This window comes from Bos indicus x Bos taurus, chromosome 22 (genome assembly GCF_003369695.1).
Source record: "Bos indicus x Bos taurus breed Angus x Brahman F1 hybrid chromosome 22, Bos_hybrid_MaternalHap_v2.0, whole genome shotgun sequence".
Taxonomy (NCBI): domain Eukaryota; kingdom Metazoa; phylum Chordata; class Mammalia; order Artiodactyla; family Bovidae; genus Bos; species Bos indicus x Bos taurus.
The window spans coordinates 2,400,579-2,424,932 of NC_040097.1; the positions used below are offsets into that span (position 1 = coordinate 2,400,579).

A 24,354-nucleotide genomic window follows, 5' to 3' on the forward strand; every position below is an offset into this window, starting at 1 on the left:
GAGTCAGCAAATATTTATGAGAGCCTCCTGCACGATTCTAGGTGCCAGAGAGACAGCTGAGATCAAAACTGAATGAAGTTGGCACCCCTCACGGGCCTTCCACCCTGTGGGAGGGGGTGCCCACAGCCAGCCGTGAGAACACGTCAGATCTGTTTCAGATGCTGAAGAGACCAAGGAGAGCGCTGAGCATGGCTGCGAGATGCTCGCACCTCGGCCGGAGGGACGTGTCCCCCAGGACTGTTGGTGTTGGCATGCACTCCTCTCTCCCCTGCTTTGGCCGAGGGCCCCCCGGGAGGTCTGCCAGCCCTGTGTGGGGTGCGGGGTGATCTCTCTGCCGTCTCGCCAAACCGGTGACAGTCCTTCCTGCGGGGCACACGCCTCAGTCACGGCATGAATGAACGCGAGGTCTGCTGCGGCCGCGGAACCTCTGTGGTGCACTGTATGCATTTCTTCCCGATTCCAAGACCACGGGGCGGCCAGGCTCACTGCCCCAGGCTGGGAGTGGCCACTGGGAGGGGCTGCTTTGGGAGTGGTTGTTTCAGGATGGCCCCCACCAGGGCAGCTGCCTCCGCCCCACACGCTTGTTTCCATCGTGGAAACAGGGCTCCCAGGGAAAGGTGAGATGCACATGGGGACTCTCGGACCGGGCTCGGAACCGCCTCAGCCACTGCTTTCTCCACGTCTGCTGCCCGCCGGGCAGGACGCCGGCCTGGGGTCGAGGGTCCCTCTTGATGGACGCTACAGAGGGTTTGGGAAAGAAAGGAAGCACACTGGGTGGTCATTGCAGTGAATCTACCCCAGGCCGGTGCTCTGGGAACCTCATCTCAGCCCCCAAACAGCCTTCCAGTGAGTCCCCTCCCACCAGGGGACACAGCCCGTGGCCCAGCAGCGAGCAGTGGTAGGCCAGCTGCGGATCCAGGTCCTTCTGACCCTTGGGGGTCCCTGGCCTGGTCCCCAAGGCTGAAGCTGCCCTTCCCCACGCTGGCTGTGTGACCTCAGGCACATCGCTTCACTGCCCCGGGCCTCGGTTTTCTCGTCTGTACAGTGGGCTTCCTGAGGGCTCCCTGCTAGGGTGCGTTCTCAGCTGGCAGGAAGCTGGCGCCACGTGCTGGGGTCTGCCGCGTAGCAAGGTTGCCCTCACGCTGGTGTCCCGGGCGCTCCACTGGAGGGCAGCCCCTCTGAGCTCCAGGCTGCTTCCCATTCATCCCCCAACTGGCTCTCCTGAGGCCCAGCCAAGCCCCCTGGACCTCCTGCGCTGTGAACCTTCCAGAGCCTGGGTGCCTCGTGACCTGCAGCTCAGAGGTGGGGGCAGTGGGCTCCCCCGGGGGAGTGTCAGCCCCATCGTCCTCCAGCGCCTCCTGCAGGCGGGGCCGGGGTTGTACAGCCTCGGGCCCTTGGTCGTCCAGCGTCTGGGGCCTCCAGGAGGAGCTTCTGTCCGGCCGAGGTCAGCTGTGCATGGACCGGGTGTCTACCGGGCCCTCCCTGCCTGCTCCGGGATCTCCATGCAGGGAAGTTGGGCGTGGGACTGAGTTGTACTGGTCATGAGCCAGCTTGGTCCTCCGAGGGTGAGTCCCTGGGCGAGAGCCCTGCCTCTGAGTCTCTGGCTGTGTGACGTCAGGCGATGAACGCACCCTCTCTGAGCCTCAGTGTCAGCATTGGTGAGATGGAAGGGTAAGCTCTCCCCGCCAAGGATTACTGACCAGCGGAGAGGGGACGACCGCCTGCTCAGAGCAGCTGCTGTGGCCTGAGCTCCATTCTATCCCTGCCCCGGGGCCCAGGACTCTGGGTGGTGGGCTGCGGGTTTGTTTCTGCTTAAGTAAACAGATGTGGCCTTTTCTGGGGCCAAGAGTTGTCCCTCTGGTGAAGAGGCAAAGGGGCCGGGCCTCGTAGGGTTGGCTGGGGGCGTTCAGCAGCTTACTGCCTGCCCCCACCCCTGCCTGCTCCTCCAGCACCCCCAGATGTGTAGAGATTTCCCCCCACTCCCCGCCAGGCTGGCCCCTGCCCTGCACCTTCATTCTGGCACCTGCCCACGGACTCAGCCCCCATCCTGGGGGGTCCCGCCTTGGGCGGCACAGCCTGGCCATGGGCTGACATCCCAGAAATGGGGAGTGTCTCCTCCTTCAGCCTCGGTCGGGCTGCGTACGCATCCCGTGGCAGGCGCTGTGGTCCTCCCTGGACACGTATCGGTTGGGGTGTTACCGCCCGGGACACCCATAGCGTGGGGGTCCGTCATCCCCACCTCACGGCCGAGGTGCCTGAGGGACAGAGAGGTGATGTCCACGTGCAGGGTCACTGAGGGCGGTGAAGCAGATGTTTGCCGACCGACCGCCAGTGGCACCTCCTGGGGTTCGTCCAGCTGCCTGGCCCGGGGAGGGGCTGGTTTTCCCTGTGGTCAGAAAATCGAGGCTCCAGGTGCCCAGCTCCAGCATCACTGCAGAATGAGAGGGGACGAGGCGGCATGACCTGTCACTTTAGATTTTCCAAAAGATGCCTCGGATCTGGAATTTTGAATCAAGTCTGCAGATCTGTAAATGTATATCAAGGCCCCAGCAAAGTGTGCAGTGGGCACCAGCTTGCTGCCATGGTTTAGACTCACAGAGCGCCAACTGCCCCTAATTATACGTCTGGGACACAGAGGCCGATGGGGGGGCTGGCAGACTTCACAGCGAGCTCAGAGGGTGGGGTCTCCAAAGCTCCAACTCCTGGCCCAGCGGAATCCAAGTCCAGAAAATAGACTCTAGGCTCCTGGAGAGGGTGACCGAGGGGGCTGCAGAATGAGCGCACTGCAATGGGGGCGGTCACCCCCGGCCTGGAGGGGGGCTGTGACCTTAGGCCTAGGCAGCTGTGCCCAAGCGGGGACCCAGCTCCGTCCACGGTGAGCAGGCCAGGCGGTGGATCAGGGTCAGCTGGACGCCACCTTGCAGCCGGGGAGCGGCGTGTGCTTCCTGAGACAGGCGGCCCCAGCTCAGTGCGCCAGGGTGGCTCGCGGGCCCATGCTGGAGGGAGGCATGAGGGGCAGACGCCGACTGCCGGGTGGAGGAGCTGTGGGAGTCAGAGTGGAGGCTGGGCCATGGAGACCTGCTCAGAGAGGGGAGAGGCCAGCCTGTTTCTTTCCCGCCAAGTTGGCCCCACCTGGTCAGGTGGGTGGCCTCGGGGGTGGGGGCTGGTCGCTCAGGGAAGGTCTCGTGATTCCTCGCCCATCACCACCTGGCCCCCAAATCCTGGATCCCGGAACAGAGAGGCTGAGGGTATTGTCTGTGGTGGCCCAGCCCGGGGGAGGCAGAACAGGGCTCTGCTCCCAGTGACATCCAGTTTAGGGTCCTCAGTGGGGCTGGGTGTGTTACCCATCTCTTCACGGTCCCTTCACTTTGAATATTCTCCAGACACTGCAGACTGCGGGGGATGGGGACAAAGGATGGAGATATTTGCGGGTGGGGTGGGGAAGAGATCTGGCCAAGATCTAGGTTGGGTAGGCCACGTGTGTGGGTTATGAGAAACGGAAAGTCGCTGGGCGGGGTCGCTGGGAATTTGGTTCCAGAAGGACCCCAGCCTGGCCCAGTGGCCTCCCACTTGGGAACACTGGAAACCTTGCAACCCCTGACCCTTGCCCAGTATGCACCCCCCCACCACCCCACCCCACTGCCTCATCTGATGACGGACTCCAGGGTGCCCGCTGCCCCTTCCCCAGCCAGGATTCTTCATGTCCCCTCTGCTGATGCTCTGCTTCCTGTTTGCGTCTCATCTCAGAACAGAAAAAAAACTTGTCCAGTTTTTTTATGTGATTTTTTTTTCTTTTTTTTTTTTCTAATTTTATTTTATTTTTAAACTTTACATAATTGTATTAGTTTTGCCAAATATCAAAATGAATCCGCCACAGGTATACATGTGTTCCCCATCCCGAACCCTCCTCCCTCCTCCCTCCCCATACCATCCCTCTGGGCCGTCCCAGTGCACCAGCCCCAAGCATCCAGCATCGTGCATCGAACAATGTTTTTGATGAGTCAGTTTTATTAAGATGGAAATTGAAGTTATATTTACATTTCTCTTAGAGTAAATACTGGCTCTGGAAAACCCAAATTGCCTTACAGATAAACATCTTCTCTTATTAAACTGTGTGCATGTACAATGAACTGGTAATTAAACTATCTGGAAAGAACAGGAAAATAGAATGATGTCGTTTACAAGATTCGTCTATAAAACGAAAAGCTATCCCAAGAACTGGAATGCCATCAGACTCTAGTTTGAGCCAAAGCATCGTCTGGGGTAGCAGCCGTTTCTGAAGCTCATAATGAACAAGAGCGAGTTCATAGTTCTTTCTAAGGAGAACAGAATCCATGTCAGATGTCTTGGTTTTTCTGCAGTGTGAGTTACACTGCAAGCCTGTGCTGGGGTACGGGGGTCTGCAGAAGCCTCTAGAAGCACAGCAAGGGAGTGCCCCCACATCTGGGGCCACCAGGAGCTTCGGCAGGGGCTGGGCTGGCCGGTGGCCGAGGTGAGCCTGGGTGGAGGGAGGGACAGGTCTCCTTCCAGACGAAGGCCACTCTCATGGGCGTCCAGCCTCGGTCACGTGCCCTGCGTCAGGAAGATGCTTGCAGTGGTCTGCTTCTAGACTCCTCTCCCAGTGACTCGTTCATTCTTAGGGCGTGAGCTGTCCACTGCAACATCCAAGTGCTTGGGTCTCGTTGTTCCTTCCTTGTTTCTGGGAAAGTTATCTTCTCAGAGAACAAGGCTGGTCCCGTTCAGTTTGTCAGCGTTTGCCTGCAGGTTCCATGTGCCCAGTGGCTCTTTCTGGGGTGGCATCCGCTAACCACGGTGCCCGGGCCCCACACACCTCTTGAACAGAGCAGAGCCTGTCAGGAGTCTCTGCATGGCCCTGATCAGGGCAGCCTGCTTTCCTACAAGCGGCTTTTCTCTTTTCCTGTGGTGTTGGCTTCTCATTGATAGGGTACCAACAGCCCTAGCTCTTTCAAATGCCCACGACAGACCCACACCCCTACTCCCTGGGAGGCCGGGAGGGTAGGACTTGTGCTGGTCATGCGACCACCCCCTACCGCCTTCCAGAGCTTCCCAGGACTGGCTGGAAGCCTGGCACAGCCCGTCCACATCAACAAAGCCCACCGTAGAGCCTGCAAGTAACTGCGGCTCTGCCAGCCACAGCAACCAGCATCTCAAGTACCACCTGCTATGCCAGCCCCCACCAGGTTGGGACAGACCCTCTAAGCGGCTTGGGCTCGGGAAAGAAATCTCAGACCCGTAACCGTCCATGGCTTGTTCTTTCTCTCTGGTTTCAGTTACCGCGTGCACATGCGTGTGTGATGGACCCGGTTGAGTCTGGCACAGTATGTTGCAACAGAAATAAAGACATCTCTGGGTACATTGCTACATGCTGTGGTCCTCCACCTAACAGTCGCAGCGCCCTCCTGCTGCGTGCATACTTCTCCGCCAGTCCCCAGAGAGCTGCCTCCAGTCGCTTTTGTAAAGGAGTATCTAATCAGGGACGATGAGCTCTTTTCTGGTTCGTGTTGTTTTATTTCTTGAATTTCCTTCTTTCTGAAAGCTTTTATTAAAGAATACCATGGAGGCTCTGGAGCATCTTTTCATCTAGATTAATTTAATAGTACTCCGTTAAAACTTTCTTATGTCTTACTATATAGTTCTATAAAGTATCATGTCTGTAAAGCACAGGGATCTTCATAAAAAAAGCTTAGTAGGTTCCAGGCATCTCCACCCGGATCAAGACACAGAACATCTCGAGTGGGCCAGACTCTTCCTGGTGTCCCTTTCTCGGCCGGTTCTGCTCTCCCTCCCCCCGCCCCACCCCCACCATGGAGCCACAAGGCTGACTTATCGCTATCAATGACTCCTGCCTATTCTTGAATTTATTCTGTGTAATGGGAACCATATGATACGGTTTCGCTTGCGTTTAACTTCTTGAGTTCAGGACCATGTGTTTGAGAGTCATCCAGACTGCTGCGTGTAGCAGTAATTCATTTTAAAATGCTGCTCTTTATTGCTCTGTCGTAGGGATAAATCATAGTTCATTGATCTGTCGTGGTGTGGATGGAGGTTCAGGCTGTTTCTGGTGAGTGAATGCCATGGCTGTGGACATTCTGTGTGTTTCCGAAGGGCGTCCACCCAGCAGAGGAATTGCTGCATCGGAGCTGTGGCCAGCCCTGCCAGTCTTCCAGAGTGTCACCGATTTCTGTCCCCACCAGCCGTGAGCAAGACTCCAGCTGTCCCCGTCTCTGCCGACACTGGATGTGGTCTGTCTGTTTCATCATCGCCAACCTGGTGGCCGTGTAGCCGGATCTCACGGTGGCTTTAATTTGCATTCCCTCGCATCTGATGACGTTGAGCACATTTTCATATTACTGTTGAACAGTTTGTTGTTCTTTGCCCGTTTCTAAATTAGGTTTCTTTGTCTTGCCAGGGCCTAGGAATTCTTGAGATGTTCTGGGGATACATCTTCAGCTGGGTCACAAATGCCTCATCTCATTCTCTGACTTTTCTTTCCACTCTCATGATGACTTTTTCTGATCGGCACATTGCAGACGCTGTCTTCTGAGGAATGAAGACTTCTCAGTTTCGTGAAATGCACTTTATTGACCTTTATTTTTATGGTAATGTATTTTTTGCCCTTTTCAAGAAATCTTTGTCTACCCTGGAGTCATGAAAATATTTTCCTTTGTGACATTCTAGGTCTTTTAACTTATTTCACCTTCCACATCAGATCTCGTTTGTTTCTCTGGGTGAAGTGAGTAGGAGTCAAAATTCCTTCCTTTTTCTGTACAAAAGCTTTTAGGTTTAATCAGGTCCCACTTGTTTATTTTTGTTTTTATTTCCATTACTCTAGGAGGTGGGTCACACAGGATCCTGCTGTGATTTACGTCAGAGTGTTCTGCCTATGTTTTCCGCTAAGAGTTTTATAGTTTCTGGTCTTACATTTAGGTCTTTAATCCATTTTGAGTTTATCTTTGTGTGTGGTGTTGGAGCGTTCTCATTTCATTCTCTTACACGTAGCTGCCCAGTTTCCCGGCACCAACTGACTGAAGAGGCTATTCCCTCATTGTCTCTTCTTGGTTCCTTTGTCAAAGATAAGGTGCCCGCAGGTGTGTGGGCTTATCTCTGGGCTTTCTATCTTGTGTGTATCTCTGGTTTTGTGCCAGTACCATACTGTCTTGATTCAAATGGATATTCAGTTGCCCCCAGTCTAGGTGTTGAGAAGCCCGTCTCCCCGCCAGCCCCCAACCCTACCCACTGCAGTCTCCTTAGTCAGGATCTGGTGCGTGTGAGTAGGTTTTTTCTGATCTCTCTTTTCTGTTCCATGGTCAGGCTGTCTTTGCACACTGCCCTGAGTTACTGGAGTCCCTTGGGAACTTTTGCCGTCTGGCTGCCTGACTACCCCTGGCTGGGCGTGTGGTTGGGGCTGCTGTCTGCTCACCTCTAAAACGGGGCTGGGGATGGGACCTTGTCCTGTACCTGGAGGGACGGTGCTGTGGCTGCAAGCTGGCGCCCACCAGGCCAGAGATCTACCAGTGAGCCAGGGTGGCCGGGCACCTCCCAGGTCAGGCTGGGGTAGGCGGCGATCTAGCCAGTGAGCCAGGGTGGCCAGGCACCTCCCAGGTCATGCTGGGGTAGTCGGCAGGTGAGCGGGGTGCTGACTCAGGTCGGGGGAGGGAGTCAGTGGGCACCCCCCACAGGGAAGCTAGGCGGTGAGAGGGGCTGTGAGGGGCGGCGGTGCTGGGGGCCTCCTGCCCTGGGGGAGGGATGGAGGCCTCTCTGAGGGGCTGGATGGCCTGGGCCTGGCAGCTGGGCTCAGCCATCGTGTCCGGGATCCTGGGGCGGGAAGACAGCGCTCAGAGTCTCGCTTGTCTGCCCATCTTCCAGTCACTGTGAAAGGCGTCCAGGCACAGCCAGGGCCTGCAGGTGACCCCTCCCCCCAAGAGCACGGAGCACTGGCGCCTCAGCGTTCCCCGGGCTGTTTGCTCAGGCCCCGCAAACATCCTGTCCAAACAGGGCGCTGGTGGCGGTGGCCGCCCATCACCCTGCAGGTGGACATTTTTCTGCAGCATTTCCAAAGCCGCCATTCTCTAGGGCTCTGATGTCTGGGAGAGGGCACCCTCTGGAGGGGTCACGGCCTCCGGGCTGGATTGTTCTGGGCCCCCCCGTTTCCTGTGATCAAAGGAGGTTAGAGTCCCCAGAAGCTCAGGGTCTTTTTTATAACAGTACTTTTCTTCAATAGGCGATACCTGCCTGCGATAAGGAAAAGACATAAAAAGTACAAAGGAGGCCAACAGTGAATGACGGGGTGCTGCCTCCCCGCCAGGGCCGGGCCCTCGCTGGGCACGCACTGCTACCCCCTCCTGAAACCCTCCGTGTATGTGCCTGTGTCCCTTTGGAAAGGTCCTGCTGAGTCGTGCCTGACTCTCGGCGACCCCACGGACTGTAGCCCACCAGGCTCCTCTGTCCATGGGATTTTGACAGGCAGGAATGTTGGAGTAGGGTGCTATTTCCTCCTCCAGGTTTGAAGAGGTCGGCAGTGGCTTACTAGACGCTGCTCAGCGTGAAGCCTGTCTTCTTTGCTCTTTGTCGTCTGTTGGGAAATTGTTGCACGGAGTTGCATGAAGATCTCACACCGAGCGCGTCCTTTTTGACACTCGTGTGCAATGCGGCGGTCATGACACCAGCTGTTTCATCGCTGCCCTGTCGGCGGGGCTGGCTGGGCCTGCATCTTCGCTGTCTCACGTTCCGGGGCAGCTGGTATCCAGGACTTGCATGTGAGTGCCCGCTGTGACCTGTGAGCTGTTAGATTTCTCAGAGGGGAGGCGCTACATCACCCCTCTGTTTCTGCGCTGTGTGCGTTATTTTCTCCCTGTTGTGGTTAACAGCACGTAGCGTAGCACTCGGAGTTGTAACTGGTTTTAAACGTACACATCCGTGGCGCTAGGTACGCCCACCCTGTTATGTAACCATCACCGCCCTCCCCACCGTCCAGCTCCCGAGCGTATTCTCTTCTTCCCAAACGGAACCTCTGTCCCCGTGAAACACTAAGCCCCCCGTCCCTGCCCGCTGCCCTCAGTAACCTCTCCTCTGCTTTCTCTCTCTGTCACTAGAATCCTCTGTAAGTAGAATCCTCTGTAAGTAGAATCCTCTGTAAGTAGAATCCTCTGTAAGTAGAATCCTCTGTAAGTAGAATCCTCTGTAAGTAGAATCCTATCACACTTGGCCTTTGGTGTCTTGCTTGTGGCACTTTTAGGGACAAAGTTGTTCAGGACTCTTTGCATCTTCAGTCTGAGAATTTTCTAGCCAGATGATCTTTTCCAGTAATGCCTTTGTTATGGGGTATTTGTGAGTAGAGGAGCATGGGGCACTTGCTGGACGGTGGCGGAAGGGCTCGAGGTGGGTACCACCTACCACAGCACCAGCCGTGGGGGCAGAGGCTGCGGCCGCCTGCCCGGTCACCACCATCCTCACTTCTGCAGGCATGAGCGCCTCGTGTTCGTGACAGCATCATCGCCTCAGAAGGCGCTCTGCCCTTCTGTGGGTTGGAGCTTCCCCTGAGAGGAAGCTCAGTGTCTGGCCATGACGGCTGCTCCCTCAAGGCTGTGTCTCTGCGGTTTGCCGTGTCTTCGTGGGGCATGGTGTGCCGTGTGCCCCTTTGCACCACATGGACCTGCCCGCGTGTCCACTTTCTCTTGGCCACAAATTCAGAGACAGGAAGCAGAACAGAGGTCACTGAGGGTAGGGGGCAGGGGCTGGGGAGTCCAGGAGGGTCCTGAGGTTAGCGCAGGGACGACCCGGGGAGACGTGGTCTGGGGAAAGTCAGTTACTGGACAGACCTTGGCCGTGGGAGCGCCAGAGGGTGCCCCGGGCTGGTCACTCAAACACATGTGCAGGAGCAAGCCCAGACAAGCTCTGCCAACCAGGGTGTGGACGCACGGAAGAGCCCTGGGGCCAGAACTCTGTGGGCTTGGTGCCCAGGAGCTTAAAAAGAGCCCGAGAGGTGAAGCTTGCGACCACAGAGGGGGTGATGGGTGGGGCGGGGGTCCTGGGGGTGCTGGGTCTGGACAAGGAGCCGGGGTCCACACCTGCTGGTCTTTGCTGGCCCTGCCTCCCGCTCCCGCGCTGCGGACGGTACCGGGCAGTGCTAGGCTTGGTCCTGAGCTGATTCCCCACCCGCTCCAAGTGGGTGGCCCTCCCAGGCTCAGGGGTCATGCCCCTGAGTTCCTTTGTCTGAGAAAGGGGGGAAGCCAGCGTGGGGAAGACTAGGACAGAATGGTGGGAAGGCTGCCAAGTGCAGGCTGGGACCTGGCGTCTGCTGGGGGGGCGGGGGCAGGAAGGGAGCCTGCTCCGTCCACAGGGCAGAGAGCCTCCTCCCGGGCTGGCGCTGAGATTCTCAGACAGGGCCTCCAGGATCGGCTGCATCAAGCCGCCCCGGCGCCCAAGTGGAGAAGCTGAGGCTGGAGATGGGAAGTTGAGGTGTGGGACGTCCAGCTCCCCGCCTGATCTCGAGTGGGCCTGACAGCGGTTCCCACCCCTCATAAATGCCTGTGGAGATCAAAGCGCCTGGCTCCCACCTGGCTCCTGGCCGGCACTCAGCGCATTCCAGCCGATGGTGTTACCCTGATACGGCACCCATCTCCTGCCATCTGGCTGAGCCCCAGGGGTCTGTTGCAATCTGCTAATCTTTAAGGCCGTCTTGGAGAAGGCTTAGGAAGAAAGAATTCAGTCCAGTGAAAGAAAGGACGTTGTGTGCTGAGCTGAGCGGAAAGGGACAAGCTGCCTGGATAGAGTGAGCTCCCCACCACCAGAGGTGTTCAAGCAAGGCGAGACTCCCACGTGCCTGGAGTGGGATGGGAGAGGATTAAGTGTGGGTGGTGGCGTCACTCTCAGGGGCCACAGAGACTCAGGCCCCTACCCTGAGGGGACGAAACAGACAAGTGAAAAAGTAAGCTCATAAATAACAGGAGGGTCTCACATAGTGATACGCGCTGTGCGGAGACTGGAAAGTGAGTGACGTGATAAGATTGGGGCCGTGTTTTACCATCGGGTGTTTTCAGCTTTTATCCAGTTGCTTGGATTAAGGTTTTCCTTTTTGCTTGTGAATTGTATTTTCTTTTCTCCCCTAGCTCTATTGAGATGTTTAACTGTTGTTCAGTCTGTGAGTCGTGTCCAACTCTTTGTGACCACACGAACCGCAGCATGCCAGGCTTCCCTGTCCTTCACTATCTCCCTGAGTTCACCCAAACCCATGTCCATTGAGTCGGTGATGCCATCCAGCCATCTCATCCTCTGTCATCCCCTTCTCCCCCTGCCTCCAATCTTTCCCAGCATCAGGGTCTTTTCAAGTGAGTCGGCCCTTTGCATCAGGTGGCCAAAGTATTGGAGCTTCAGCGTTAGTCCTTCCAGTGAATATTCAGGATTGACTTCCTTTAGGATTGACTGGTTTGATTATTGAGATATAACTGCTGTATAATATTGTGTAGATTTAAGGTGTACGATATGATGCTTTGATATACACATAAACAGTGAAGTGATGATTACAGCTAGGTTGGTTAACACATCCGTCGGCTCGTATAGGTCTCGTTTTTGTTCTTGTTTGTGCTGAGAACGTTTCAGATCTCTCATGGGGTGTTCAAGTGCGTAGCACAGCGCAGGTAACTGTAGGCACCGTGCTCCGCATTAGGTCCTGGGACCTACTCGTCGTGTAACCGGAAGCTTGCGTCCTTTGACCAACACCTCTCCGTTCCTCTAACTGCTCACCTCGCCTCGCCACCCACCCCAGTTCTCGGCGACCATTCTACTCTTTCTGTGAGCTTGGCTCTTTTAGATTCCATATGTAAGTAATATTACAGTATTTCTCTTTCTCCATCGGACGTATTTCACTTAGCGTAATGCTCTCAAGGTGCACCCCGTTGTTGCAGATGGTAGGATTCCCTTCTTGTTTATGGCTGAGTAATACTCGTGTGTGTGTGTGTGTGTGTGTGGCATGTGTGTGGTGCTTTATTCACTGTCGATGGACACTCAGGTTGCTGCTGCGTCTTGGCTTCTATAAACAGTGCTGCTGTGCACATAGGGACGCACGCATGTTTTTGAGTTTGTGCTCTTGTTTCCTTCAGATAAATGCCCAGAAGTGGGGTAGATGCGAGTTCTGCCCTTAATGTTCTGAGGAGCCCCCACACTGCCCACAGTGGCTGCCCCAGCTTGCATCCGCACCAGCAGCGTAGGAGGGTTCTCCCTTTTCTCCGCAGCTTCAGCAACACCTGCTGTCTCTTGTCGTCTGGGTGACGTGACAGCCGTCCTGCCCGTTGTGAGGCGGTAGCGCGTCGTGGTTTGACTCCGTTTCTCTGATGACGAGTGATGTTAGCGCCTTGTCACACCTCTGGCCACTCACATGTCTCTAGAAAAACGTCTCTTTTAGTCCTTTGCCTACCGTGAAAATAATTTTTGGTTTGCTGTTGACTTGTATGGGTTCCTTATATATTCTTGTTAACCCTCTTATCACATACCTGGTTTTCAGCTGTGTTCTCCCACTTCATAGATTGTCTTCATTTTCTTGACTGCTTCTTTGGCTGCAAAGAGTCTTTTCAGTTTGACGTAGTACCGTCTGTTGACGTTTGCTGCTGTTGCCTGCACTTCAGGCATCATTACCAAAAATTTGTTGCGAAGACCACTGTTAAGGATCTTTTCCCTCTGTGGTTTCTTCTAGGAGTTGTATGGTTTGAGTAAATCGTTTTGAGTTGATTTTGGTATATGGTGTGAGGTGAGAGTCCAGTTTAATTCAGTGGATTTTATTTCTGAAGAAGCCTCTCTTTATCCTAAAGTTATTTCCTTAGGTTTTCTTCTAATACTGCCCTTATAGATGTGGAATTTATTTTTGTGTGTGATGTGGGGTAGATACCAACACCAGATATTCAGTCCTTTCCCCACTGGGTATGAATGCCACCTTTATCGTATACTAAATACCCACGTACACGTAGTTCTGTTTCTGAATTTTATTTTGTTGCATTCATCTCTTTGTCTTTTTAATTATTAAAACTTTAAGGTGTGCTCCTCTTTATTTCTTTTCATGGATTTTCTTGGGTATTCTTAAGACATATCCTCTTTGCGGTGAATTTTAGAATCAACTTGATAAATTTCATGACGAGCTGTTTTGGACCTCGGGGATTCCACTGAAGCTGTAGATTAAGTAAAGGAAAATGGACATCTTTAAGGTATTTAACCTTCTCATCTAAATACATATTGTACATTTCTAACAAAGTGTATGGTTATATCTATGGTGGTTGTTCAGTCACTAAGTCGTGTCCGACTCTTTGCGACCCCCTGGACTATAGCACGCCAGGCTCCTCTGTCCCCCACTGTCTCCTGGAATTTTCTCAAATTCATGTCCGTTGAGTTGGTGATGCTATCCAGCCGTCTCATCCTCTGCTGCCCCCCTTCTCCTTTGGCCTTCAATCAAGGTCTTTTCCAATGAGCTGGCTCTTACCTATTAGCCGATTTTTTTCTTCACATAGATTTAGTGTATTTACCATAGATTTATTTCCAGGTTTCTTTTTAGTATGGAACTTCTTTTCTTTTACCTTTTCTATTTAATTGTTGCTGGTGTATGGTAAAGCCACTACTTTGTATGTGTTGAATTTTTCTACCAAATAATAATAATTAGCATTCGTTTTCGTACTGTGTCAACATTGATTCCTTTGGACTTTGTAGAGAAATGAAACCATAACATCTGCAGGGAACGACAGTCATGTCTTCTTTTCTAATGTTTCTGCCGCCTCTTTTCTTTTTCTTGCTTTATTGTGTCTGCTGGCATCTCTCAGACAGCGTTAAACAGGAGGATGAGTGGATACTTTTCTGCCTGCAGTGGGGCACTGTCTGCTGTTTCACCACTGGGCGTGATGTTTGTTACTCGTTTTGGTAGACACTGATTTTCAGGAATGTTTTGCACGCCTCCTGGTGCCTCAGAACAGCCTTCAGGTTGATGTCAAAGCCTACTGCCCCTGCTTTCAGAAGGGAAATTGAAACTCAGGAAAGCTCGGTGACTTGAAATGCACACTACGCCAATGACGCAGATGGTTCTTGGTGAGCTCTCCGTTGCCAGAACCTTGCAGGCTGCTGATGTGTCCTGATGCCTTTCTTCCTCAGCGCTGCTGGGTTCTGTGAACTGCTCAAGGACATTTAGAGGTCCTCATAGGCTTTGGCAGCTGTGCAGCTGTGGGTCTGCATAACAGAGCAGGGCTCTGAGTCTTCAGGGAAGAGAGATGACTGTGCACGGCAGCCCCGAGTTGTGGACCCAGGTACGACGTTATTCTGTGAAGCTTTGCTGCCCCTCAGCACGTACATAGGCGTCCAAGTTAGGCTTCGTCTTTGAATGTCATTTGTTTTCAGACTGCGGAGGCAAATGGTTGCATCAATTACCTCCCTCATTTCCTGGTTCCTTATCATCTTAGCAGGACTCTCTCGTTTTATTTATTTATTCCTGTTTATTACCGACTCGATGAAGATGAGTTTGAGCAAGCTCTGGGAGTTGGGGATGGACAGGGAGGCCTGGCGTGCTGCAGTCCACGGGGTCGCAAAGCGTTGGACACGACTGAGCGCCTGAACTGAACTGATCCTCTTTCCCCAGGGCCACCTCTCCCTCCGTCTCAGCCTAGGCAGTGGTTTTCCTCAGTCTGTCTGGATTGCTTTTTTGCTTTTCTGGGTTCCTGCACGTGTACACTTGTGATTTGCACGCAGCCTTCTCAGTGCCGTTCCCACCCAGTGCTCTGATCCCTGCTGCTGCTGGTTGCCGTGCGTGTTTGTGTCCAGGTTCAGTGTTGTGCAGACATCTCGCCTGCTGCTTCTGACGGCCGTGGGGCCCTCCGTGGAGGACGTCCCCACGTTCCGTCCACGACTCCCGCAGTGATGAGCACTCCGGCTGCCTCCTCACCACTGGCATAAGCCTCACTGAAGTGAACGTCCTTGAGCTGCTGGAATGTGGGTCCGTGCGATGATGACTGTCCTGCCGTAGACACCGGGAGCAGGACCGCTGGGCCCGGGACGCCAATGCGCCTGTGTCCGAGGGGCCAGGTCTCCACCCGGACTGGCTGCTGCGGTCACCTCTCCCGCGCCCAGGGCACCAGGGCTCCCGCCTGTGCCTGGCATTCATCACTGTTTCCCATTTTTCTGGTTTCACAGATACTCTATTTTGGGGGTTGATTTTTTTCATGTTTATTTCTAGGAGGTTACTGTATTTCTCAGTAACAACTCTTTGTCAGTATAGATGCTCCAAAAACACCTCCTAACCTGTCAACAGTCTGCTGTATTTGTCCACGGAGTTCTTGGTTATTCAGAGAATGTTAATTCTGAGGTAGGAAAAGGCATCCATGTTTTAACCTGTGGTCCGTGCCTTTAAGACCTTCTCCCAAGCCCCAGCTCCTCCCGCCCTCCAGTCATCACACCCGTCCTTCCCAAGAACTTTCCCCGATGATGATGCCACTGCTCATGTGTTGGTGTCTTATCTGGTCCCTCAGAGGCAGAGTCTGGGTCGGAGGTTCTTGGGCACTTTGTGGTTCGTTCGGTGAAACTGCCCAGGGAGGGGACCGGGGAAGGAGCTGATGATACTCCGGTCCCACTGGGCTGTCCCCTTGGAGATGGAGTGGGTCCGTGAACCCCGCCTGGCTGGCTCCCCCCGGCTGGACTTGCCCGCCCAGGCAGCTCTGCAGAGACGGTCGTGCCTGCGAGCTGCGGGCTAGCAGCCCGCGTGGTCGGCAGCAGGTGGGCGAGGCCGCTGCCCAGCGATGGACGGGGATCTGGCCAGGCGCCGGCAGCCTCCGTACCTGCCGGGCCTGCACGCCTGGGCACCGCGGACCCCCTCCAGGCACTGACTCTGCCTGCGTTGCTGCCCACAGTGTCCACGAAGGACCTGATCGAGACGTGCTGCGCGGCCGGGCAGCAGTGGGCCATCGACAGCGACGAGTGTCTGGACATCCCCGAGAGCGGCGCCGAGGGTGACGCATGCAGGTAGGCGGAGCCGGCTCCGCGTCCCGTGTCCCCAGCCCCGGACCCCGCGCTGCCCCGGGAGCCCGCTGCACACGTCAGGTGCCCACCCCGTGTCCCCAGCCCCGGACCCTGCGCTGCCCCGGGAGCCCGATGCACACGTCAGGTGCCCGCGGGTGCTCTCCAGGTATGGGAGCTCCCGACTGGCCCTGACAGCCAGCCCAGCGTGCAGACTAAGCGGCTGACCAGTCAGAAGTGGGCAGCTGGGAGCGGGTGACGGACGCGCCGGCAGCCGGGAACAGCTGGCTGCTTCTCTGACCAGGTGCTGCTCTGGGCCCTGCTCGGCTCTGAGCCTTGATCGCTCCTTCTGACGCTGTTCTCAGCAAAGGAAGCTTTTTACCCACGCCCTCCCTGTGCCAGGCCCAGGGGACGTCCTCTCAGACATACACCCCCTCTATTCCTGGGACGCACCATCTCATCCAGCCTGCTCCTCTTTCTACATAAGGTTCAGAGAGGGCGTATGGTTCACCCCAAGCCACACAGCTCGTTGGACATTGGGCTGTGTTAGATCCCGTGCTTCCTACTGTCCCAGTGGCTCAGATGGTAAAGAATCTGCCTACTCTTCTAACACACGCACTTCCCTGCTGTCCACCCACCATGCCTCTGCTGCGTGCTGAGCCGCTCAGTCGTGTCCCACTGTGTGTGACCCCACGGACTATAGTAGCCCATCTCGCTTCTCTGTCCATGGGATTCTCCAGGCAAGAATACTGGAGTGGGTTGCCATGCCCTCCTCCAGGGGATTTCCCCGACCCAGGGGTCGAACCCGGGTCTCTTACCTCTCTTGCATTGGCAGGCGGGTACTTTAACCACTGAGCCACCTGGAAAGCCCTCTGTTAGAAATATGCAAATTCTAGCCTCATCCCTTGGCTTTCGGGCTGCCTAGGAGTTAGGGCGTGCAGTATTCATGAGTCGTGAACCTAGCAGTCTAGTGCTTGCTTGTATCCCTCCTGTGATGGGAACCTCACTACTTCATAGGTAGCCATTTCTGTCACCGGGTGGCCCTTGCTGGGACACGGCCTTCCTCTAGTGAGGCTGAAGCCTGACTTTTCACCCCCCCGTCTTGGGTTCTGGTCTGTCGGCTCTCTCACGCCTATGGTTACTAGAGGCAGGACCAGGGACCCTGACCCCCACTGGTCAGGGACGCCGAGCCCGGAGCCCTGTGGGGCCCAGGCCTGAGTCATCCTGGTTAGGCTGAGAACAGAGCTCATCTCGCTCGGTGGGGACGTGCCGTCTGGCTGCTGCCCCGGTGCCAGCAGGGACCCCGCCCGCGGTGGAGCTCGGCGGGGCTTTCCTTCCCTGAGCCGAGCGTCCTCCGCTGGGAAAGCGGGGTCCCTGGAGGACGGGGTGCTCGGTGGGGCTGAGGCGCGGCTCTGTTGCAGGACGGCCCAGAAGCAGTGCTGTGTGTCCTACTTGAAGGAGAAGAGCTGCATGGCCGGCGTGTTGGGCGCCAAGGAGGGCGAGGCCTGCGGGGACGAGGACAGCGACACCTGCGGCGTCTCCCTGTACAAGGCAAGCTGCCCGGGGGCGCGCGGCCCGAGCCTGCAAGTCCTTGAGGGCAGAGGGAGCGGGCAGGCTGTGGGGCTCACTCCTGGGGGCGGCCCTGCACCTACATAGGAGACACGCCAGTTACACTTGGACCCATTCATTCGGGAATATGGACGGAACACCAGTGTGTGTCGGGCCCTGTGTCGTGTGTTAACAACACAGAAATGGCTCACACGAGACCCCCTGCCCTCACAGGGCTTTCTTTTTCTTCTCTGGTCCGTGTGTGGCTGCTCTAAGCCAGTGGCTTTGCTGGCTAGATCTAGGATGGCCGTCACTTGGGACAATGTTTCTCTGCTCTGTGTGGTCCCACTGTCCAGCGGGCTAGCTTGGGCTTGTTCAGGTAGTGGCTGGGCAGGTCTCCAACACAGGAAGCAGAGGTGTGCGAGGCCTTTTGTGGCCAGAAGACCACCCCATCAATTCTGTCTCCTCCTGTTGGCTGAAGCGAGTCATGAGGCACAATCAAGAGACTGGGAAACGAACCCTCTCTTTCAATGGAGAATCAGCACTATCACACTGCGAAGACAGGAGACAGTGAAGAGTGAACAACCGGGGCTTTTATTGCAATCCGTCTGCCACAGTAGTTTAAACAAATTAAAGGCTTTGATTTTGGAGGCAGGCAGGCTGGCACAGTGAATCTAAAAATATCTTTGAGCACCTAAGCTTCTGTATTTCTGCTTGATCTTTTTTAGCTTGTAGTTTCCAACTTTAAGGTCACCTCATGACACAGGATAGCTGCTAGAGCTCCAGCCATCACATCTGTTCCAGAAAGGAGGAAGTAGGAATGTAAAAAGATGTGTTTTCAAGTTGAGTTAACCCCAGTTAGGAGCTCTCCTGAAAGCTTTACCCAGCGACTCCTATCTCTAACTTCAAGGGGCCACGGGAAGTGCTGTCTTTCAGGCAGCCAGAATAGAATTGGAGTCTTCTGGCAAATATGGGGGCAGTTAATGGGCGTGGACAGGGGTTAACTTGTAGTTCTTTTCATAAGAAGTCATTTATGAATTATTCAAAAACACTTGCACTAGCTGAGCCAGACACAGGACGTGGGGACAGGTGGCACGTCTGTCCCTGGATAGCACGTCCTGGGCAGAAGAAACAAGAGAAGGGTGAAATCAGCCCCTCCTCTGAGCCTGGGGGCCTGGAGTGAGCCCCATGGGCCCTCAGGCCGTGTGGAAGGCAGGTGGGGAAGGCCTGTGGGCTGGGCAGCGACCATCCGTTTCTCTCCAGCAATGCTGTGACTGCTGCGGCCTGGGGCTCCGCGTGCGGGCTGAGGGCCAGTCGTGCGAGTCCAACCCCAACCTTGGCTACCCCTGCAACCACGTCATGCTCTCCTGCTGTGAGGGCGAAGACCCCCTCATTGTGCCTGAGGTCCGCCGGCCTCCAGAGCCTGAGGCCGTACCACGGAGAGGTGGGTGCTGCTCCCCAAGCCAGGCGTGGGGGCTAGTGGGTGACAGGGGACAGCTGCTGTGGCTTCTAGACAGGGCTGGTGCCCTCTGGCCTTCTGTGGGGACCTTGGTCACCTTCCCAAGGTCCGGTCTGGACAGAGTTCTGCGGCTTCCGATGATAGACTCCTATTATTTTCAAGATGGTGGTCTCATTTGCTTTTCTATGTAACCATCCATTCTGCACAACTGCGAACCACTCATCTCCCTCTGCTCTCTGCCCACCCACCCTCCAATTTGCTTTTTCACCTATACATCCATACTTCTTCCTCCCCATCCACTCATCCGTTTCAACCAGCCCCCGCCAATCCTGGTCCATCTTTCTACCACTCATTCCCTCATCCTCTCATCCACCCACCCCTCCATCCATCCACTGAGCCAAACACTGACCTCGCCATCAGCCTGTTCATCTACCTGCTCATCCACCTACCCATCCATCTGCCCACCCACCCACCCCTCCATCCATCACATCCACCCACCCACCCCTCCATCCATTCATCCATCCATCCGTCCACCCACCCCTCCATCCATCCACCCCTCCGTCCACCCGCCCCTCCATCCTACATCATGCTGTCTCAGCTGAGCACATTGAATGTTCTGGGGAGGACCTGATCAGATTTCCTGAGGGCCTGTGGTGTGGTCTCAGCCACTCGTTGGGGCCAGCCTGGCTCTCATCACGAGCATGGACCCCCGCCCCAGTTTCAGAGGCAGAGTTAGCGAGCCGGGAGGCCCTGTCGCTGGGCACGGAGACTGAGCTGCCCAACAGCCTGCCGGGCGACGACCAGGACGAGTGCCTGCTCCTGCCGGGGGAGCTGTGCCAGCACCTGTGCATCAACACCGTGGGCTCCTACCGCTGCGCCTGCTTCCCCGGCTTCTCGCTGCAGGATGACGGCCGCACCTGCCGCCCAGGTGAGGCCGGTGGTGGGGGCGGGGCTGGCCCTGCCAGCAGGGCGTGGTGGTCCTGGGATGGGGGTTAGTCCTGCCCCTTCCGCCATGCACAGGTAGGAACCCACAGTTGCCAGGGGTCCCGAGCGATCGGTTTGTGAGCCCAGGCAGATGGCTCCCTCCTGGAGCTCCATCTACAGGGGAGCCCCAGCACCCCGAGCTGGATTCAAGCTCAGGGCCAGGACCTGGTCCATAGAGGAGGCCTCCATGTCCCCAAACTATGTCCCCAGCCCTGGGCCCGTGGAGGTCAGGCCCCAGCACCCTGTCCAGGAGGACTTTCTCCCTGCCAGCTTCCAGGGTAGAGTCATCTGAGTCTAGAGACCCTTTCCCCTCCCTGCCCCCAACTCTGATTAGCTGCGAGATGGATCTTGCCTGAAATGTGTTCCTCCCTGAGCCTCCGTTTCCTCTGCCTTGGGATTGGGGGTGCAGGGGGTGTGTGTGAAATGACCCATCCCCACTTGAGTGCCCCGAGTGACACCTGTAAGGGCCTGAGGTTGACTGCAGACTGAGACCCCCTCGCTTGTCTGCCCTGTCTGTGACAGAAGGCGCCCCCCCCAAGCCAGAGGCCGCCGAAGAGTCTGCACAGAGGCCCGAGTCTGCCCAGGTGGCCCCCAACACCATCGCGCTGCCCGTGCCGCAGCCCAACACCTGCCAAGGTAAACCCGGGCGCGGGCAGGCGGGGAGCCCTCCGGGGCTGGGCATGAGCAAGGTGGCCCTGCCAAGGGGTGCTTCTGCTCGGGGAGGTTGGCTGAACTCTCTGTCTGCGCTGTGAGAGGTGAGCTGGGGGACGTGGCCTGGGACGAGCGTGTGTGGCCCCTGGACGGCCCGTCAGCTGCCTTTAGGCTCAGTTTCTGTAAAACCGAGGGTGTAGAATCCCCGCCTGCCCAGGCACCGTACAGCCTGGATTCAGCGACACACGGGAAGTTCTCTGCATCCTCCCCTCCTCCCTCCCCATCTCCTTCTCCCCGGCATCCCTGGTACTTGAGGGAGGGGTGGGTGATGGTGGCAGAGCCCAGACCCCAGCAGGGATTGAGCAGGGAGGGAGACCTTGTGGAAAGGGTCGGGACTGGGGTTCCCCGGCTCCCGGCCCCTCCGCATGTAGGCTGGAGCCGGGGGTGCTGGGCCGGCTGGTCTCCTGGAAGACAGTAAGGAGTCTCTGCAGCACAGGAGAGCCGGGCTCAGTCCCTGGGTCGGGAAGATCCCCTGGAGGAGGGCACGGCAACGCACTCCGGTAGCCTTGCCTGGAGAATCCCAGGGACAGAGGAGCCTGGTGGGGCCGCAGTCCGTGGGGTCGCGAAGAGTCAGACCCGACTGAGCGGCTAACGCGCCCACTCTCCTGGCAGACAACGGGCCCTGCAAGCAAGTCTGTAGGGTCGTCGGGGACACGGCCATGTGCTCCTGCTTCCCCGGCTACGCCATCATGGCGGACGGCGTCTCATGTGAAGGTGAGTCCCCGCCGCCTACCTGAGCGGGCCGGCACGGGGGAGGCGGTCCAGGGCTGGGCCCCGCTGTGCAGAGAGCGGGGAGCAGGCGCGGCTGCCGCGACCGCTGGTGGCACGGGGAGCGGCTGAGACCGCTGCCTCACCACATGCCAGGGGTGCGTGTAGCCCCGGCACCCCCTGGAGCGGGCCTTCCCAAACCTGAGTGTGCAGCCGGTGCCCTGGGGGCCTGGGAACACGCCGATCCTATGATTGCCACCTGGCCCCAGAGATCCGACCCAGTAGGTGTGGGGAGGGGCCCGAGGCCCCCCTGGGCCCCGCTCTGACCGCCTCTGTCCCTGAGGGTCACCCCGCGTGAGTGGCCTGTCTTGGCTTGTGACCGCCTTGCCCTGTAATGGTGAGCACTCCAGACTCTGAATCCAGCAATCCGAGTTCGTATCTCGGTGGGACCTTTCTGTTAGCCCTGCTGGTGGCTCAGACGGTAAAGAAACTGCCTGCAACGCAAGAGACTTGGGTTTGATCGCTGGGTCGGAAAGATCCCCTGTAGAAAGCACGGCAACCCACTCCAGTATTCTTGCCTGGAGAATCCCCATGGGCAGAGGCGCCTGGCCGGCTACAGTCCCTGGGGTCGCAAAGAGTTGGACACGACTGAGCGCCTAACACGCCTCCTCTCGCTCACAGCCCCTGTTCCAGCCATGGGTGAAGCCAGGACAGCAGGCAGTGCCCTCCGCTGGCTGCCTTGGGGAGCCAGGCCGGGGCGGGGGTGGCCCAGGTTGGGGGCCTGCTCTCAGAAACCACGGAGGGGTGTGGGTGTCGGTGACGCTGCCTTCACAAAGGGGCTGGAAAGGGTCTGGAAGCGCGTCCCTTTCTCACCTGTGAGCCCGCTCAGTCTGGGTCTCGTCCCAGGGGAGGGGTCTGCCCTGCGGGCCGGGCCCGCCCTCTGTGAGGCGGGGTCATCAGGGCATGGTGCCCACAGCGAGCATCACCTGGAGCCCCTCCGTGTCTGGAGGTGGTGTGGGCGCAGAGCGAGCCAATGGTGTCGGAGATGCTTTAGTTCACGTTCAGGAGCCATGACGCTGGTGGGGGTCCTGGGGGGTTACGTCTGTCTGGGAAAGACCCCCATCCCTGTCAGCAGCCAAAACCTGCCTCCGGCCGCTTGCCCGAGACCGTTCTGGTGTAGGCGGAAACCATCCTTATGCTCAGCAAGGGCAGGAGACTTGCCCAGGGTGCACAGCACGGCGGTGCCTGGAAAGCCTTTCTCTCAGATGGTGGGGACCAAACTGGCTCTGCTCCCCGTCTTCCGGGACCTGTGTCTTTCCTGGGCCCATGTCCCTGCTCCTCCAGGCCCCCGCTTCTCTCTGCAGGGCCCCCAGCGGTGAAGGCTGTGGTGTCCAGGTCAGGGGGTGCATGCGAGGGTGTTCCGTGGGTGCAGTCTGCCCTGCAGGGGAGTCCTGCTGGGCTCCATCCTGTTTAAAATCATCCACCAGGTGACCAACAGTGACGGCTCAAGAATCATTTTCAAGTGTCCAGATTTCAGGTTTTTCTCGGATCGTTATAATATCCGAGCCTGCAGCCCCGCTTCCCCTTTGGACAGAGCACAGGCTCAGCAGTGCCCACGGAGCCCCCTTGGCCCCTGCTCCTGTGGGTGTCCCCAGCCTGGCCCCCTACGCGCTCAGATTTACAGCCCCCAGCATCTGTGCCTCCCCTGGCCGCCTGTGGAGCTGGAGTGTCTCCGGAGCATGGGTGGGGGACAGCCTCTCGTCCCGCCCGCTGTGTTACCCCAGGCAGGCTGTCTGCCCTCTCTGAGCTTCACCTGGCCACCTGTCCTTACCAGAGCTTCTGCTCCCTCATCTTTTGACCGCACAAACTCAGACTTGGGCCCAAAGCCCAGAGGGACCGCTGATGGATGGGCCGAGAGGCCCCGGGCAGCTCCCTGCCCCTCTGGGCCTCAGTTTCCCATCTGTCACTGGAGGCCACACCTCTCTAACGGCCCTTCTGTTTCTCCTCCTGCGACTTATCACTAGACCAAGACGAGTGCCTGCTTGGCACTCACGATTGTAACCGGCGACAGTTCTGTGTGAACACCTTGGGATCCTTCTACTGTGTCAACCACACAGTGCTCTGTGCTGAGGGCTTTATCCTCAACATGCACAGGAAATGCGTGGGTAAGCCTGAGCCCCGCCCACCGCCACGCCCCCCGCTCTGCTCCACGCTGCCGCAGCCACGTGCCAAAGGGCCCGACCTTTGCATGTGAGCCCTCAGCACGGCCACCACGCTCCATGTCCTGCCCTGCTTCTCCACTGACCCCCGGGGAAGCCGCTCTCCCCAGGGATGGGCCTGAGTCAGAGCTGGAACCGAGGCGTGACCTGGCTGCTCACTGAAGAGGGGGCATTGAGACGCGTGGGCAGCAGGACAGGATGTGTGGGGCTTGGGGGCAGGGAGGCCGGGCTTCAGAGCAGGACCGCCAGGTCTTGAGCTTCCTCTTGGGCCTCTGTTTCATCTGTGAGAAGGGGGTGCTCAGAGCACTGCTCCCCCTTTGGTGATTATGTGACATGTGCGTGGCATACCCAGAATGCCAGGCACAGTGAGCATGTGACCTCAGCTGCTGAGGTTGTACTTCAGTGGGGCCAAAGTCCCTTCCAAGGCAAATGGATGGAGCTGGGGTCCGGATGGTCCAGGGTTGTATACCCCAGCTGGGTGTTCATTTGCTGTGTGACCCTGAGCCATGGCTGCCTGGGCAGCTGGTCTTCCATGGCTGGAGGGGGGCATCTGAGGTTTTCTCGGAGGAAACATCATGGACCTGACCAGAGAGGGACCCAGGGTAGCGGGGCATGGGGCAGACTGGGAAATGCTATGGCAGGGGCACAGGCCGAGGGGGAGGCCGTTCCAGCCGGCGGCGTCTGGACACCCTCCCTGGAGAAGGCGGCATTGGCACGGGTCTCCAGGGA

The 24,354-nt window shown here is 57.1% G+C and overlaps 1 protein-coding gene across 2 annotated transcripts in view; it reads left to right on the top strand.

Moving 5' to 3' along the window:
* Nucleotides 1-24,354, top strand: part of FBLN2 (fibulin 2) — a 67,931-nt gene that overhangs the window by 28,838 nt on the left and 14,739 nt on the right. Inside the window, exons 3-9 of one of the 2 annotated variants that reach the window (XM_027522767.1) lie at nt 15,891-16,002; nt 17,418-17,547; nt 18,808-18,988; nt 19,722-19,931; nt 20,510-20,623; nt 21,311-21,412; nt 23,431-23,571. In XM_027522767.1, the coding sequence (XP_027378568.1) occupies nt 15,891-16,002; nt 17,418-17,547; nt 18,808-18,988; nt 19,722-19,931; nt 20,510-20,623; nt 21,311-21,412; nt 23,431-23,571 (990 nt within the window). The remainder of the gene's footprint in view (nt 1-15,890; nt 16,003-17,417; nt 17,548-18,807; nt 18,989-19,721; nt 19,932-20,509; nt 20,624-21,310; nt 21,413-23,430; nt 23,572-24,354) is intronic. The other variant, XM_027522768.1, reaches the window with a different exon arrangement.